Source organism: Aythya marila (assembly GCF_965140915.1).
Source record: "Aythya marila genome assembly, chromosome: 9".
Lineage (NCBI taxonomy): Eukaryota > Metazoa > Chordata > Aves > Anseriformes > Anatidae > Aythya > Aythya marila.
Genome location: NC_139050.1, coordinates 9,318,117 through 9,335,167, shown reverse-complemented (window position 1 = coordinate 9,335,167; position 17,051 = coordinate 9,318,117). Strand labels below are relative to the sequence as shown.

General features: G+C 37.9%; 1 protein-coding gene across 3 annotated transcripts in view; it reads left to right on the top strand.

The window, feature by feature from the left end:
* The first annotated feature begins 35 nt into the window (after positions 1–35).
* The window catches only part of UGGT1 (UDP-glucose glycoprotein glucosyltransferase 1), a 43,201-nt gene continuing 26,185 nt past the window's right edge, over positions 36–17,051 (top strand). For all 3 annotated transcript variants that reach the window (XM_082767490.1, XM_082767489.1, XM_082767491.1), the window contains exons 1-16: positions 36–116; positions 1,054–1,191; positions 2,633–2,715; positions 3,295–3,425; positions 4,256–4,368; positions 5,490–5,664; positions 6,483–6,579; positions 8,360–8,438; positions 8,567–8,667; positions 9,495–9,594; positions 10,717–10,777; positions 13,718–13,809; positions 14,461–14,611; positions 14,894–15,013; positions 15,792–15,877; positions 16,773–16,908. In XM_082767490.1, the coding sequence (XP_082623616.1) occupies positions 1,067–1,191; positions 2,633–2,715; positions 3,295–3,425; positions 4,256–4,368; positions 5,490–5,664; positions 6,483–6,579; positions 8,360–8,438; positions 8,567–8,667; positions 9,495–9,594; positions 10,717–10,777; positions 13,718–13,809; positions 14,461–14,611; positions 14,894–15,013; positions 15,792–15,877; positions 16,773–16,908 (1,650 nt within the window). In that variant the 5' untranslated portion in view covers positions 36–116; positions 1,054–1,066. The remainder of the gene's footprint in view (positions 117–1,053; positions 1,192–2,632; positions 2,716–3,294; positions 3,426–4,255; positions 4,369–5,489; positions 5,665–6,482; positions 6,580–8,359; positions 8,439–8,566; positions 8,668–9,494; positions 9,595–10,716; positions 10,778–13,717; positions 13,810–14,460; positions 14,612–14,893; positions 15,014–15,791; positions 15,878–16,772; positions 16,909–17,051) is intronic.

Below are 17,051 nucleotides of genomic sequence, written 5' to 3'. Positions count from 1 at the left end.
TCCAAGCCCCGCCCCTCGCCCCGCCATGGCGGCACGGCCGCGCTGCTGCCCCGCCCGGCCGGCACCGGAAGCGCCGGGCCCGGAAGCGGCGGAGGGGCGGCAGCGGCGGGCGGCAGGTGCGGGCCTGAGGGAGCCCCGCGGCGGGGTGGGGGGGGGGCGCTGATCGGTACTGGCTGAGCTTTTATTAATTTTTTTTATCTCCCGGTTTCGGCGATGCTGCGGTACCGGGAGATGCCCGCTGCCTCGCGCTGCGCAGACACCGGCCGTGTGGGGCTGGCACAGCAAGGCCGGGGGGGGCACGGGACGGGCGGTGCTGGAGCGGCTCCTGCGGGGACAGGCGGGGGGGGCTGGGGGTGCCCGGCCCCCTGAGGGGAGGGCCTGGGGGGCCTCGCTGCAGCCGTGCGGTGCTTGGAGGGGTCTCGTGGAAAGGGGGAGGAGAGGCTCTGCGCGGCCAGATGGTGACAGGACCGGGGGAAGGGCTCTAAACTGGAGGAGGGGAGGCTGAAATTGGAGGTCAGGAGGAAATTCTGCACTCAGAGGGCGGTGAGGCACTGGCACGGGTTGCCCAGAGAGGTTGGGGGTGCCCCAGCCCTGGAGGTGTTCGAGGCCAGCTTAGGTGAGGCCCTGAGCAGCCTGGTCTAGTGGGTGGTGTCCCTGCCAATGGCAGAAGGGTTGGAACTGGGCGATCCTTGGGGTCCCTTCCAACCCAGGCCATTCTGTGATTGTAGCATGTCTCCTTAAAGCCAGTAGCATATGGCATGTGTGCCCCAGAAGAGAAGTGAGTTTATCTGAAAGCACAAATACACAGGAAGCTGGAATGGGCTTAGCTTCAATTGTAGCTTAGGGGTCATATTTAAAATCTTTGCCTCTTTTCATGTTTTCAATAGTATATTTGATTTTTGTTAGCCTAGGTAGGACCCTGATTATTTAACTGATTTATTACATGAAGCAGGCCACTGAATCTTAAAATGCCTTAATGTCCTTGGATACGTGGGATTCTCTACTTACAAAAAGAGACAAGGCAAAGCTAACTTTTTTCTTCATCTTTTTTAGGCTTCCCTATAAAATGGGAATACTTGTTGCAGTTCTTGGAATCTGGTTCAGCTCTTCACTTGTAAAGGGGGATTCTAAGGCTGTGACAACATCACTAACTACAAAGTGGTCTTCAACTCCTCTGTTACTTGAAACAAGGTAAGGTCATTGTGATTTTCATTTGCAAATCAGTATATGCTTCGAGGATAATATAATTTATCTGTTTTTAAAAACTGTAAACTACATTTTTAGTGTTTACCACGAGATTATTATGTGATGTTTCAGCTTAGTTATAAGCACTAGCATCAGCTGGCTAACTGTCCAGTATGCCGCAGAGGGCTTTGCTTCCATTTCATGTGACACGGACCTGCTGCTGTGTTCCCATGGCTGTATAATGTCAACACTCTTATATGTCAGCTCTTGAGCAGCAGTCAGAAAAATCCCATTTGCTCCTACCTGGGTACCTTGACATACCCCGGTGTCCCCAGGGAGTTGCTGCAGTTGGGGCAGCAATTTTCATATGAAAACAGGTGGACGTTGATGGGCTTCATTGAAATGGGCATGGCTCTGGGTGACAAGACAGGGGGGTCCGAGGTGAAATTATTTTTCTGTAACGTTCTCTTTAGAAATTCTGTTTTAAGACTGAAGAATGCTCAAGCAATACAATACAAAGCTCAGGTGTTAATGCCAGGAATTAAAGACCCTGATAATGTTAAACACTCTGCTGGAGAAACCTTAGAGGAACTTGGCAGGAAAGCTCTCCCTAGAAGGCTAGGAAATAGTAAGCAGTAATAATGTGCTGAGGCCTTCACTTGTAACCTAACCATTAGGAAAGACTTCGGGTAGGATTGTTCATCTGGGCTGAACTCCAGAATGATAGAGCACTGCAGTGCCGAGTTCCTTCTGGAGCTTGATTTGCTAAGCCCGGCACTGTGGTTCATCGCTTAAGTTAATATCTGTCACGTTAGGTTAGAATGTCTTGAAAACACAAGCTACTGTGGCAGCTTGTGGGCTCCAAAGCTTGTGTCATAACATCCTTTAGCGCATGAAGCATGTTACGAGTTTAGACTTGATAAAGTATTTGTTGTTAGCAAAGTTGAGAGAATTATTTTGCTGTCTAACACTCTATAATCATATACTTAATATATGGGGAATCATGTCACGATCTGAAGTTGTGACTTCTCTTATTGCTCTTTTAAAAGAAAGAAAAAAGGAAAGAAACACCTACAAAGCCAGTAGTTCGAATAAACTATAGGTTATTACAACGAAGTAAGCAAAACTGTATGTTTCTCATAAAAGATGGATAGTAAAGAAATACATGAAGGAGGAAAGCTGCCAGAACGTACGCCACTGCTAGTGGGCCTTGAGAGTTTAATAGATGCTTTGAGAGGTTCTTTCATGTAGTATGTGTTTGTCCTGGCCTGCACCTACTAATTGCTTTGGTATTGTTTTTCCTGGTCTGCTTTTTCTAGTAACATGTGCTTTTCTGATATGGATAAACATACAGTAGGAGCTAACTTTCTGTAATGCTGTACAAAGTATTAGTATTGTAACTTGGAGAAACTTGAAAGGCCTAGCTATCTCCTCTCTTCTTGTTCAGTGAATTTTTATCAGAAGAAGGTCAAGAAAAATTCTGGAACTTTGTTGAAGCCAGTCAAAATATTAAGACACCTGAACATGATGGTAAGCTTTCATAATATTTTTCTTGAACGATGACTGAAAATTGGGATGGTTGAAAAATAAACCAATAAGTTTTGTCCTCCATTGTATAGCATTATAGCAATCCAATCAGGACTGATTTCAGTAATGTTTTTATTGTGAAAGTGCCCAAGGCTTTTGGGTATCCATTTGACAAAAGCGGTAGATAACAAGCCTGAAATGCATTTTACTCACTAGTTTGTCTCAGCATTAGGCATAAAACATTATTAATACTTTATGTTTCAGTTTCTAAACTGAATTACTGAACTCCCATGTGAATTACATGGGAGTTCTTTACTGTTCTTTATTACCTGCCTCCTCCCCAAGTCTGTTTGCGTACTTAAGAATCTGTATGTGATCATGTTTTCTCATGGATCTCTGTTGAAGTCAGCTCTCTTCCATCTGTTGAACTGGTTGTAATGAAAATTAAGGAGGAAGAGTCGAATGCATGTTTACAATTAGTGTCATGGGTTTCTGTTAGTATAAATCACAAGTAAGATTAAAAGTCCCTCTTTAATGGGAATATGGTATAGAAAGATGACTGCTTGTATTCTGACTTTGCAGGTAGCAATTATTCTTCTTACCATGGAATGCTGAAAGTAGCCTGCCAGAGTTTGTCACCTTTGCAGCAGAATTTGTTGAAATTTTCCTTGTCTTTACGCTCTTATTCTGCAACGGTTCAAGCTTTTCAACAGGTTAGTACAGCACAGGGGAAATCCTTGAATGTTTTGTAGAGCATTGTGTAAGGCCCAGGAAGGAGGTATGTGTTACAAGACATTTCAGAATATCAAAAATCCTGACCTGACAGGTGCTTCGTACACTGGAGCTAAGGTATGTAGGTATATGCTGGTTTCATTGTGTGCCAAATGCAAGTCCATCTGTATGCAGTCGACTAAAGAACTGGGATTTTGAAATGTTTGTATATCTTTGGTACCCTCTGCACTAATAAATGGGTGAAGATTTTTTTGAGGAAAATCTTTACAGCTCTGCTGATGCTTATGGCACCAGTGATGTTCCCGTTATTCAGTTTTACTTAAAGATAGTAACCCATGAATGTGTGGTTCGAACTTTTAGAACCTCTACCTGACAAATGCTTATACTTGGTATTCCTTTTTAAACTTGGTTCTCACGCAGTTCACTGCAAGTTGTCTCCTAATATTACGCTTCATTGGAGTACATTAGAAGACATCTTCCTTTCTCATCTTGAATCTTTTTATTGTTTGCTGTTTAACAAATATAGTGGTTTCTGATATGTAATGCCAAAAAAAAAATCACCAAAAACCCACACACCACAATTGCTCACCTTACATTTTGTACCAGAAACTATTACTACAGCTAATAGGCTTGGAAAATAATATTTGTAAAAAGTTAGGACTTAATTATCAGTTTTATGATTTTTATCTTGTCTTTAAATTGCACAATAAATGGGGAAGACAACCAGTTGTTACAGAGTTATGCTGTTAACACTTTCACTTGTTCTAAGGGCAAACATTCAATGTACTTTATTGCAAATATTTTAATACAGATAGCAGCAGATGAACCTCCACCAAAGGGCTGTACCCTATTTTTTGCTGTGCATGGGGAGAAGACATGTGAATTTGAATCTCTTGGAAAGCTTTTACAGACAGCTTCAGAAAGGTATTTACTTAATTTCGAAACATAAAATTATCTCTTAACTTAACCTAGATAGACTCACTGCTGTAAAGAGACTGTAATACACTGGTAGTTCATACCTTCTTTGGTTTTGATTTATCCTCTCCATTTCTTGCACAGAAGCGGCAGTCACTTAGTTCTTGCTAATCAAGATGGGATTGGCATTTTCTGGTCCCTTTCTCTTTCACAGCATTCTTCCTCTTAAAAACATATGAAAGTGCTTGGACAAACTGGAAACAATTTGTTGAAGGACAGTAACAATTCTTGGAAATGTGTAAAGTCTTTAGAATGTAGGGAGAACAGAAAGATCTGGGCTGCGTTTTAAAATGATAGTTAATCCATTCATAAAATTATATCTATTAAAGCAGCATGGTATTTTTTTCCCTATATAATTTTCTCGGTGTTAACAAAAGGAAAACTGTTACCATGCAATATAATTCAAATTCAGATTTCTTTACAGGATGAAGAACAAAATTTGAGCATAACTGTTAGTAACAAAAATGAACTGTGAAATATAATTCCTCCTAAAAAGAAATCTTGGTGGTTTGTCTTCATAGGAATCTTGCTAGTTCTGTTTTTGAAAAAATAAGTTATTTTTGTTAATATGCAAACATATTGCATCAATAGCTCATAGGCTGCTAATGCTGACTCACTGGGAATATTTTAAATACTTCAATGTATCTTAGACGTGGTTTAAGAACAGAAGTTGAAAATGGTCTTCTCATTCACTTTCTTATTTGTATAGTCAGCCAAGGGCAGGGTCCTCATGATTTTGAGTTTCTAGAACATGTGCTGTGTTAGCCTTGTATTTCTATACAGAACTGAATCAAAAAAAATTAAAGGAAGTAGTTACCATTTTTTAAAAAAAGTATCATATTCGATTAAAAATAGCACCTAGCTACTTGTCTTTTCATATGTCTGTTTTTAATGAAGCTTTATCAACATGCGTCAAGTGCTGTCAACTGTGATAACACGTGGGAGTAACTTGACATGTATTCAGCGAAGACAAAAACAGCTATTAAACATGAGAAAAAGAAATAATGAATCTTGCACTGAGTAAGGACACAGTATGAATCACACTGATAATTTTCCATGTTTACTCTTAGGCCAAAGCCATTTCTGTTCAAAGGGGACCACAGGTACCCAGCGTCAAATCCTGAAAGTCCCATCGTCATACTTTATGCTGAGATTGGCACAGAGGAGTTCTACAGATTCCATAAACTCCTTGTTTTGAAGGCTGAGGCAGGAGAAATCACTTACATCCTCAGACACTATATTGCTGTAAGTATATTTGCATAGCAAAAATTTGATTCTCTTAAATTTACACTTACATAATGCATTGCTGCTTGATTGTAATATGGAATACTGACATTATTATATCATTGCATGTAGCTAAGGACTGGAGACTATTTAACGTCTCCTGATTGTTTAAGTAAGAGAATCGTTTGGTTTTTACAAATGCAGAGCTAGTCTCCAGATAAATTACGGAGTTTAACCTAGAAAAATGTTGTTCTATCAAATAATAGTCAGATATTTCCACAGTCAGGCCACTCAAGTTACTTGATATGAAAAGCAGAGATTAACCATAGGGTCCAATTTTCAAATGAAAGGCCACTTTGTTACAGAGCCACTTACCAGTCCTAGTACAACTTGTCCCATTTTCCATCTCCCTCCCATAACCACTGCTAACCACTGGATTGATATTTAACTCTACATTTTAAAAGCTCAGACTTCTATTTGACTTTTTTCTGAATATTGCTTAATGGTGCTAAAACCTTCAGCAGAGCAGCTAGTAGCCAGACTTGAATGCAAAAAAAAAAGTTACTTCTAGTGACATCAGATAAAATAATCATACATTGCATATACCACTCTCCTTTTTAAAAGTAACTTGTCTATCCTAGTCATTGTGTAGTAGGTCTCAGTACAGTTGTGTTAGTACAGTACAGTACTGAAGAATCACTCATTTGTTTCTAACTTGCAGTTATCAGTTGGGTCTAAAATAGATACGAGCTTGAAATTTCTTAGCTTTGGGAAATGGCAGCTTTTAATTTGTAGATCAAAACAAAGAGTGGCAATGTACTGTTTGCTTTTCCTTACAGAATCCCAGTAAAGAAAAAGTCTACCTCTCCGGCTATGGTGTGGAACTGGCTATTAAAAGTACAGAATACAAGGCCAAGGATGATACGCAGGTGAAAGGTGAATTCTTATTTTAAACTACTTTAATGTGAGCATTTTAATTTTATGGGGATATATTTTTTTATATATATGGATAGATAGATTACTTATAATGTATACAGGATATATGGGGTTTGTGTATATACATTCATATTTACAGGGATACTTAGTTTTATATATGAGTATATATATATATGTATGTCTGAATTGCAGATATTCGTCCTTCTGATCTGAAATCACAAAAATCACTGTCTTCTCTTTCTCTTTTTGGGATTACATTCTTTGAATCATATATTTGCTGAGGCACTTGTTTTCCTTATTTCTGAAATGCTGGACAGAACGGTGTCATGACTGCACTAGATCTTATTAATGGCACTATTAATACAACTAATTTTTCACCAGATAACCACATTTCTTTGCAGATGTACTGCACTTCGCTTCCTCTACTTCCAGTTCCCTTAGCTTATCCATCCTCAGAGCAGAATGTTTCATGTTGTTCTTTGGAAAAACAGAATGCTCTGTAGGTTTTTTTGCTTTTGCTGCTCTGTAGAGCACTGATCTGTTTTTCAAACTCTCATGCATCTGCCAAAGCTATTTTATTGTGTGTGTGTGTGTATTCGTATATGAATGTGTATTCAATACATATTCATACGTATGAATATGTATACACACACACAAAGGTAAACAGAATTCTCTGCTTTTACTTATGACTTTAAAAAAAAAAAAAAACAACTTTTTTTTTTAAGTTACAGATAACAGCTGTGAAGAAGAGAACTTAGATTTTGAACTGAGTTTTGCAGTTTATCCAGCTTCTAGATACAGATCTAATCTCTGACTTAAAATATCTTGCCATGGTCTAGAGTATTGACAAACAGAACTACTGGTCTTTATTTTTAGGAAGATTTAATTTTGAGAGGAACAAGAATACTAAAGCAGATGATTCAACTTAAAATTGTTGTTACCAGTGTTTAAATTTCCATTAATACATTATCAAGTCGTGCAAAAGTGCTGATACTGTGTGTAAAATAGGAGGTTGGAAGCCTTTGTCTCCAAGTGTCTATGTGAAAGTAATTCTGGGGAAAAGTTTCTTATCTGTAAGCTTGTAAAGTTTTACACCAGTATCAATGCAGTGATTAAAAATGCTTTAGAAAACAGACAAACCATGTGGATAAGCTGCAGATTAGAGGTGTGTGGTTTTCATCAAACTCCTGTCTGATTCTGGTCAGTCTCTTATGTGTGCCTGTGCTGTTTCTGCATGTCCATAAGCAAGCATTCATTCAAAAGGTTGGGACTTTTTGATTAGACTTGAGAATGAAACTTGTAGATTGGAGCTGGTTTGTGTCCACCTAGTTAAGAGATTGTCTGAGTCTTTTGCACAGATCTTTTTGTTATTTAAGCCCAGAATTGGACTTGACTCGGATACTGGTTTTTATCCTGTATTTTGGGGCTAAAATCAGGATTATGCTTCTGATAGGAGTTTTTCACGTACTCTGCAAAGCTTTCATGTCATGAAAGCTCCTATGCCCCAGTGATTTTTTCTGCAGTGCCTAAATCTGAGTCTCTGAGATTTCCATTTAGTTTAAGCTTTTGCTTCTAAGCAATCCAACTAGGTTTTATTTCAGCTGTTACAGTGTTAGTTTGTACAGTTAGTGTGTCCTGGATACGGGTTCCAAAGTGAACCTGAAACTTGGCTTTTTTCTTGTCCTCAGTTACTACAGTATCATTTTGTTGAACTTACCAAAATAGGCATGAAAACTACTTCTGAATACTTTGGTAGTGTTTTCCTTCTCTGTGTTTATAGGCACAGATGTGAATGCTACAGTAATAGATGAAAATGACCCCATCGATGAAGTTCAAGGATTTCTTTTTGGGAAATTGAGGTAAAACTCCATTGTTGGGTTAACCATATGTGTTAGCAGCGTACTTCTTCATATGCTAGTTCCTTCAAATTAGTAGCAGACTTGCTTACAGGAAACCCCAGAGTTGCTTTACCATTATTCCTTTTTAGGCAGTTGTATCCTGACCTGACGGAAGAGCTGAAAGAACTTAGAAAACACCTCGTGGAGAGTACCAATGAAATGGCACCTTTGAAAGTATGGCAATTACAAGGTAATCTGTATGAACAGCTTCAATACAGCATTGCTAAAACTTAATGTAAACCTATCTTCCCGTGCTCTATAAAAATGAGGCCGGTAGTGGCTGCACACAGTTCAGAGAACTTGACTGTAAATTCCTGCACTGGAAGCAACCAGCTTTCTAAAGCTTCTTTACAGAGTCCTGTTGAAATACCTTTTGAAAGATTATTTCATGGGACTTCTGAAGTGAAGTTTGCTTTCTATATTTTGAAGAATAGAAAGCCACTTGTTCTTAAACTAACTAAATGCAGAATAGCAAAGGAAATGTAAAGTTTCTTTCCACGATCACATCCTTGGTGTGGAAAGCTGAGATTTCTCAAGACCAAAAGAAATCTATTTCAAGAGTCTCTGCATGCAGCTATGACCTATTTCCTTGCAAATCATCAGTAGAAGTCTGTGGAAGGGTTGTTCATTCTCTGGAAAAAAAAGTAATAGGAAATACTGAACGTGTGTTGTAGCCACAGTGAATCTACCTATATCCAATCAAGTGGTATTTGTATTTCTAGCTTGTGAAATAATTCCCTAGGCCCCTTCTGAAGGGTAGATCCTCCTACTCAGAACAAAAAAAAGTGATTGTCTAGTCTCATTGAAGCTACCTGTAGGTGGTATTGGTTCATACTGAAAGGATTACTTACTTCAAGGCAAGTCATAGAAGGGAAGAAGACAAAAGAAGGTATCTAAAGGTGCAGATGAAAAAGTAAATACATTTTTTTATATGTAACCAATGAGCAAAAAAGTTGAAAGCCAGAATTAAGATGACTGCAATAGCATGTTTTCATTTTACTGTTGTTTCACCTGTAGATTTAAGTTTTCAAACTGCTGCACGCATTTTGACTGCTCCCCCTGTGGATGCTTTGATGGTCATGAAAGATCTCAGTCAGAATTTTCCTACAAAGGCCAGGTAATTCCAATAATGAATACTTGGAGAGTTGGGTTTTTTTCATGTCATTTTTCACAGCAGAACATGAGACGGGCAACAGTGGTTGGGTTAATGTCTGCATTTCTCTTTAGCTGAAAGCAAACACCGGAGAAGGTTTATGCAGAAATGTTCTTCAGCTTATGATTACAGTGAGGATCTTAGTGTTTCTCTTCAGCAGTTGGTGTGGAGTAGTGCAAAATTTGACAGACCTTAGCTGTTAGTGTGAAATGCTTCTGAACCTTTTGTTTTGAGTCCTCAAGAATTTATTGGGTAGGATTTCCATTTGATGTCTTAAGCTTAACCTTTTCACTGGATCCCACTCTTTTGGGATTCACTTCAGCAGACAGCCCAGTCAGCTGTGTCAGATGTTGATGTGCAATTCCACTGTTCTTTGCACTTTGTCAATTTCTTGAAATTAATTTGAATGTGCTCAGGTAATTCAGTCATAATGTGGCCTGCCCAACCAGTGAAGAAATAGATTTCTTTTGATAGATTTCATGACCTGGGTTGTAAAGATGATGCAGGAGCTGCTCCTTTTTTGAGTAGATGCAGATAGACTTGAGTGTTTTAAAAAAAAAAAAAAAAAAAAAAAAAGTCTGGTCTTATCCCCAGTGATGGATGTTATGATTGTACTGTTGATAACTTCTTAAAGTATGGATGATCTTGTCACTTTGCTCACAAATATGACCAGAAACTGAACTTGGCCATTCTGTGACGGTTCAATCTCTAGATCCAATGTAAGGAAAGGAATGGGAGCCCACAAAGAGTGAAATCCCCATATTTTGTGCTGTCAGATTCCACCTCTATCTTTCTGGAAGCTGCCCACTTTTATTATGGGATTAATGTGAAACTAGACACAGAGTCAAAAGCTTGTCTTTCCTGGTACAGTTGGCATGTGAACAATGGTTTTATGTTCTCTTGAATTATGTATATATTTCAGGAAAAAATGCTTGATACTGCAAAGTGCAGGTTCTTCTGATTGTAGCTTTTTATATTAGAATACTAAATATATTGAAAGCACAAGAAGTGGGATAATTAGATATCTCATCTATCCATTAGATAAACAGAAAGATGATTCACAGCATCATGTTTTTATTTCTGCAGAGCCATAACAAAAACAGTTGTTTCCTCCGAACTTAGAGCAGAAATTGAAGAGAACCAAAAGGTAATGCGTCCAGAAAGTAATGTAGTGATTTTGCACTTATATTATAATATAAATTCAAGCTTTGATAATATTAATTTATTAAAAATGTCAGTTTGCCCCAAACATTGGCACACTGTTTTCACACGCAATTTTGTCTTAGTATGCATTTGGGAAGCAAAGAAGGGGCTCAATTTTTCAAACATGGGTTAAGAACATAATTTAGGTTGTTTACCCAGATATGAAAGTGCCGGTAAAAAATTCTTCGAGTAGGATCAAGAGTTTGTTGAGGAAAGATGGCATGGGGATTTTGTTCTTAGAGCTGTCACTGTAATAGTTCACAGTAGTCAAGTGCTCCAACAGTTATTTGGCAAGCACTTTTTAATGTATATGAAAGTGACATTCTGAACTTAGAATCTGTTAACTGTATTTATTTACCATTATAAAATGAACTTCAAATACAATGAAGGTAACACTGGGGAAAAATGTTCTATTTGTTTTTCTGAAAACAGATGGCTTAGGTGTTCTTAGGATATCCATATAGACAGTCTTAATCTTATAATCAGGACAGGACTGCATCAGTAATGAAGTAGAAATGTTGATGCCTGTCACATTAGTCCTTGCTTCTTGTGCAACCACTCCGAGTATGATGCCCTTGTGATGGCTTGTTAGCTCAAAATGTTGATATGGTTAATACGTTTCTTGTAGTACTGTCTCTGCTGTTCTTTCAAGTCTCTGACATTATATTTGCTTGAATAGTACAACAGATGTGTAAAATCCGAATGTCACAGCACTGCTCATTCTGGTTCACAGTTAAAAAGAGGTTTTCACTAATTTCAAGTTAGTGATTGTTAGTTTTGATTGTATCTTGAACTTCTCAAAAGCAACTGGATATTAAGTGTGGGCACTTTTTGGTGAAAATTATTAGAGTGAAAAGGTAGTTATATTTTTGGATTATTTTAAAATGTCTGAGATGAATGGAATGTAGCTTGTTAGAAAGCTATTGCTTTAGAAGTTTTAAGCACCTTTTAATAGGTTTTTGAGGATGCATCTCATCATGCAGTTTGAGATGGTGCTTAGATATCTGAATTGATCAGCGTTTACAAGGAAACAGCATAATAAATATGAAAACTTCTGTCATGACTCAAAATGATCCACACTATGTGGAAGAAATGGTCCTAACGCTGTTGTTTTGAGAGTGAAAATAGTAAAGGAATAAACATTTAACTGTTATCTAAATAAGTCTACATGTGTTTTGAAATGAAAACAAATGTTGTGAGGGATCTGTGGAGGTCATTGATTAATGTTTCAACAGCTCTGTTGTTTATTTGGTGTTAGCAAAGCACTGAAAAAAATAATGCTAGGAAATCTTGTAATTGGTAATAAAACAAAGCCAAACAATAGATTTTGGTATATTATCTGTGCTGCTATAAAATGTAGACAGTTGTGTCTTTGTTTAAAATCTGATCACTGATATTTCGCTAGTCTCATAGTAAATGCAAAATTACTGGAAGCTACTTACCAGTCCCCTGAGATTCCTGTTCTGAAAGAGAAATCCCTTGTTGTTCAATAGCAATAAAATGAGAAAAGAAGGGATGCGGTTTGACACTGTCGTCTGGTGTGGTTCTGGAAGGGACAAAGTATAGAATGTAAGTGCAAGTTAAAGCTACCTGGTGGCTTTTCTGTTTTGTGCTAGATCAGACTGGTCCTCAGGTAACCCCCCATGGTTTGGTGGATGCGGTTTCATTCCAAATACATCTAGGTTACCAGATCCAGATCTGGCTAGATCTAACCCTGCCCTTCAAAGCTATTCTTTGCATGACTGTCGGTTTGTGTGGATATTACCTGGTAGTAAAGTTCACTGCTTTTAGTAAGTTATAGTTCAGTATATAATTATTCATAAAAAGGTATAAATTAACACTGCATGTACTCAGCTCTTCTCTGGGAGCTTTTATTATTTAATAAAATATTTAAATTCTTCCAGACTAGATGCTGCTTTCTTATTCTTGGTACTTTATTTGGTACTTTGCTATTCCTCCATTTGCTTTGCTCTTCTTCATGATATTAGGCTTTTTAATGTCCAAATACTGTGTTTCTCCTTCAGTGTTCATTGTGCCTCTTAAGGGAATTTTATAACTGATACTGCATAGCAAGAGGTACTGGAAGGCAACAGTGACATTTCTAAGTTTAAAAAAAACAGTATTTTTTTTCTTGCTAGAGTTGTGAACTTTGCTTCGGGAGGACTGTATTTTATTTAACTCTTCTGGTTCAAAGTTGTTCTCTGTGGTGGTTCATCAACTCTGCAACAACTATCCACTCAGTTGGGGTACTGCTTAGAGGTACTTGGAAGAAATTCCAGTGTATTCATATGAGTTTTCTGTTTGTGGGATGCCTGATCTTTGGGAGATCAGACTACAGAAACAGCTCATCTGCTTTTCATTGATGACATATCCACTAGCCCATGACTTAGTTGGTACCTTAAACACAGTAGCTAGTTCTCCTCGTGAGTACCCTTCAATATCCAGCATGTAAACATCTGGTTTTCTCAAAACTAAGCTTTAAAAAGCTAGGATAGTTAGCTGGATGCTATTTGTCAATCTACTTTCTGGGCTGTCAGCTAAAAAAATATTAAATGACAACTCTCAAGCACTTCTAATGATGTAATCTGATTTCTTGTAATAAAAAAAATTAAAAAAATCTACTCAGGAACTTTCCAAATCTGCTAGTGAGTCATGTAGAAACAAATAGAAGTCTCGTTTGTGTGTCTATGCGCTAGATAGCTTCGATTGTGTCTTCTGGTATGAGTGTGTGCACAAAGTCAATAAAGACTGTAGTTGGGAAGTAATATAATGCAACTTGGAATAATAATGGAGATAAAATCCACAGTTTTGACACACTGAACTCCAGTAACATTTATTCTGTGCACAGTGTTCTTCTAATGCCCTTCTTTCTACTTTCTTTCAGTATTTCAAAGGAACGTTAGGGTTACAACCGGGAGATTCTGCTCTCTTCATCAATGGACTACTTATTGATTTAGACACTCAAGACATATTTAGGTAGGAATGTCTTCAGAAAAATTGTATCATTTAGAATCTTGTATACTGCTTGTGCATGGGTAGTAAAGTCATTTAGATAGTTTTGAATCTTCAAAATGTCTGCATATTTAGGTTAGGTTTAAAAGTTAATTGCTGGAAAATGCAAATCATGTTTCCTTCTACTATGAAAATGAGTTTGTTTTACAAAAATGTTGATAAGAGAAGCGCAATACCCAAGAATGTCAGAATGGGAAGTCACCTTTATATTGTTGTTGTGCTATGTCCTGTGAACAAGTAAGATCTTGTTTTCCAGGGACTGTCTTCAGATTTTATTCTGAAGATAGCAGACTATTTGATTCTCAAAGAATAAGTCCATGTACATTTTTAATGTGAAAACCACCCTATATTTTTTATCAAGATCTGTTTCAATAGCATGGAGTTGAAATTACATATGTCTCATGCTTTACTTATCTTTATTTAATGTAGTTTTTTTCTAGAAATATAATTGAGTGACTTTAAGTTGTCTCAAGTTCCTTGGGACAGTTATGAAAAATAAACAAGCCTATAAATATAAGTAAATCTTTGCACTTATACCTTTCATCTGTTACTCTTAGGATACAGCAAGTTATTTGCTGCATCTTTAAAATTCATATTTTTTTATTTTCCTTCCAGCTTGATTGATGTACTGCGCAATGAAGCCCGTGTTATGGAAGGCCTGCACAGCTTAGGAATTGAGGGTCTTTCCTTGCACAATGTTCTGAAGTTGAACATCCAGCCATCAGATTCAGATTATGCTGTGGACATCAGAAGCCCTGCTATTTCAGTGCGTGTGGTTTTTATAAAGGAAATATCTTATTTGCCTTTGAGCGGTGCATTCTTAAGCTGTCAAGGGAACTTCTGTTCTTACCTCATAATTGATTGCAGTGAAGAAAAGAGAACAGTATGGATAACAAATGCTGTGTTTTAAATGTAATTAACTCTTCTCAAAAGTTAGTTTTTATTCGCATAGTACTCAATATATCATCTGATTTTAAAATATTTAGAATCTCAGGCTTGAGCAAGAAGAACAGACAGTCATTTAAATGCCTTTATTTTTTTTTGTTAGTGGATCAACAATCTAGAAGTTGACAGTCGGTATAATTCCTGGCCTTACAGTGTGCAAGAACTGCTGCGTCCCACATTTCCAGGGGTGATCAGACAAATCAGAAAAAACTTCCATAACTTTGTAAGTAGTATTCTGACTAGAAATGAAATGTGCTGATGGGTGTTGTGTGTGTTTGTTGCTTTTGTGTTGTGTTGTTTTGTTTTTAACATCAGGGACATTAGCTTTGGGAACTTAACCTACGTGTACTCTGGATTCTCTGCCACTTGAGATCTCTCTTAAAATATTTTGTTTTACTGTACTAGTGAGCTACGACTGAAATTATTGCACATGATTCTCTGGCATTTATTAGGCTGGTTGAGTGTATGCCACTTATGCCACTTACACATCCACAAATTGCTCCACTGGTGGAACAAACTATCATCTGACAAAGGAGAATTTGTATGCATTACAACTTTATAATACCTGAAGTTGGTTCATGAAATCCCTCATAGTTGTTACTTAGTATTTCCTTAATGGGGTTAAGAGCAGCTTCAGTTGTTTTAGTTAGAAAGCATTCTTGCACCAAGACTTCTGAGGATGGTCATAAGTCCTCAGCTTAATCCTGGGTGTCCTTTTAGTCTCTGGGGAAACTGGTTATATTTAGATCCAATAAAGAGTTTGTGAAATCTCTATGGTAGCTCTAGAAGGTAGATGGTAGAGGACCAGCTTGGATGGGATATTTTTGGTTATGATTCTGGATTTCTTAAAGGTTTTAGGAGAAACTCTTAGAGTTTAGTGGGCCTCATCTCTCTGTTAGTGTATAAAATGAGATTGATAATACTGCAACAAAATGTGAATTAAGAAGAGTATCTTGACTTCTTAATGGAATAGAAACCTTTCACTTTTAATTTATGGGTAGGTGCTGATAGTAGATCCTACTCACGAGACCACAGCAGAATTACTGAATGTGGCAGAGATGTTCTTCAGTAACCACATCCCACTGAGGTAATTACTGTCTTTTTCTGCTTTTTTTAATGTTCATTCTTGCAACTTCTGCAATTGTAAAATACTTACTGCTAGAACACTTTAGGAATGTTAAATATCTAAATATCTCAGAATCACCTAGTCCAACCTCTGACCTAACACTAACAAGTCCTCCACTAAACCATAGCCCTAAGCTCTACATCTAAACATCTTTTAAAGACCTCCAGGGATGGTGACTCCACCACTTCCCTGGGCAGCCCATACCAATGCCTCACAACCCTTTTGGTAAAGAAGTTCTTCCTAAGATCCAACCTAAACCTCCCCTGGTGCATCTTTAGCACATTCCCCCTCATCCTGTCACCAGGCACATGGGAGAACAGACCAACCCCCACCTCGCTACAGCCTCCTTTAAGGTACCTGTAGAGAGCGATAAGGTCGCCCCTGAGCCTCCTCTTGTCCAGGCTGAACAAGCCCAGCTCCCTCAGCCGCTCCTCGTAGGACTTGTTCTCCAGGCCCCTCACCAGCTTCGTCGCCCTTCTCTGGACTAGCTCGAGCACCTTGAATATCTTGTATTGGTGTCTGGGAATGGCACTTACTGAACATTGTTCCTTAAAAATTCTTAAATGTAACTTTTGCTACTAGAAAAACAAAGTTGAATAAAAACTTCTTCAACAGTCCAAAACAAACTTAAAAGCAAGTACTATGGATAAAAGATGAAAGCAAGATTCTGATGGACTCACCATTAGAGATTGTATGTCATAATGTTGATTCCAGGCCACTCTGCTCGAAATCTTCTATTTAGTCTATTTAGGGAAAAACCTTTGCTTAAGATGATGATTGTATTCCACAGTTGTATGAAGAGTTGATTATTTATTAGTATAATAGATTCACATTACGGGGGTTTGTTTGATTGCAGGATAGGACTAGTCTTTGTGGTTAATGACTCAGAGGATGTTGATGGACTTCAGGATCCTGGTGTTGCCCTTCTTAGGGTATACAATTATGTGGCACAAGAAATGGACAATAATTATGCTTTCCAGACAGTCATGTCAGTAAGTATTCATTTAAAATGGAAAATGGTATTTTTAATACTTTCCACATATATAAGATTAGCGTGGTAAGTTTTTTTTCTAATCCTGCCTCATTCCTCATTCTGCCAATGAATTCTGAACTGCTGTATATCTTCAATGTAATA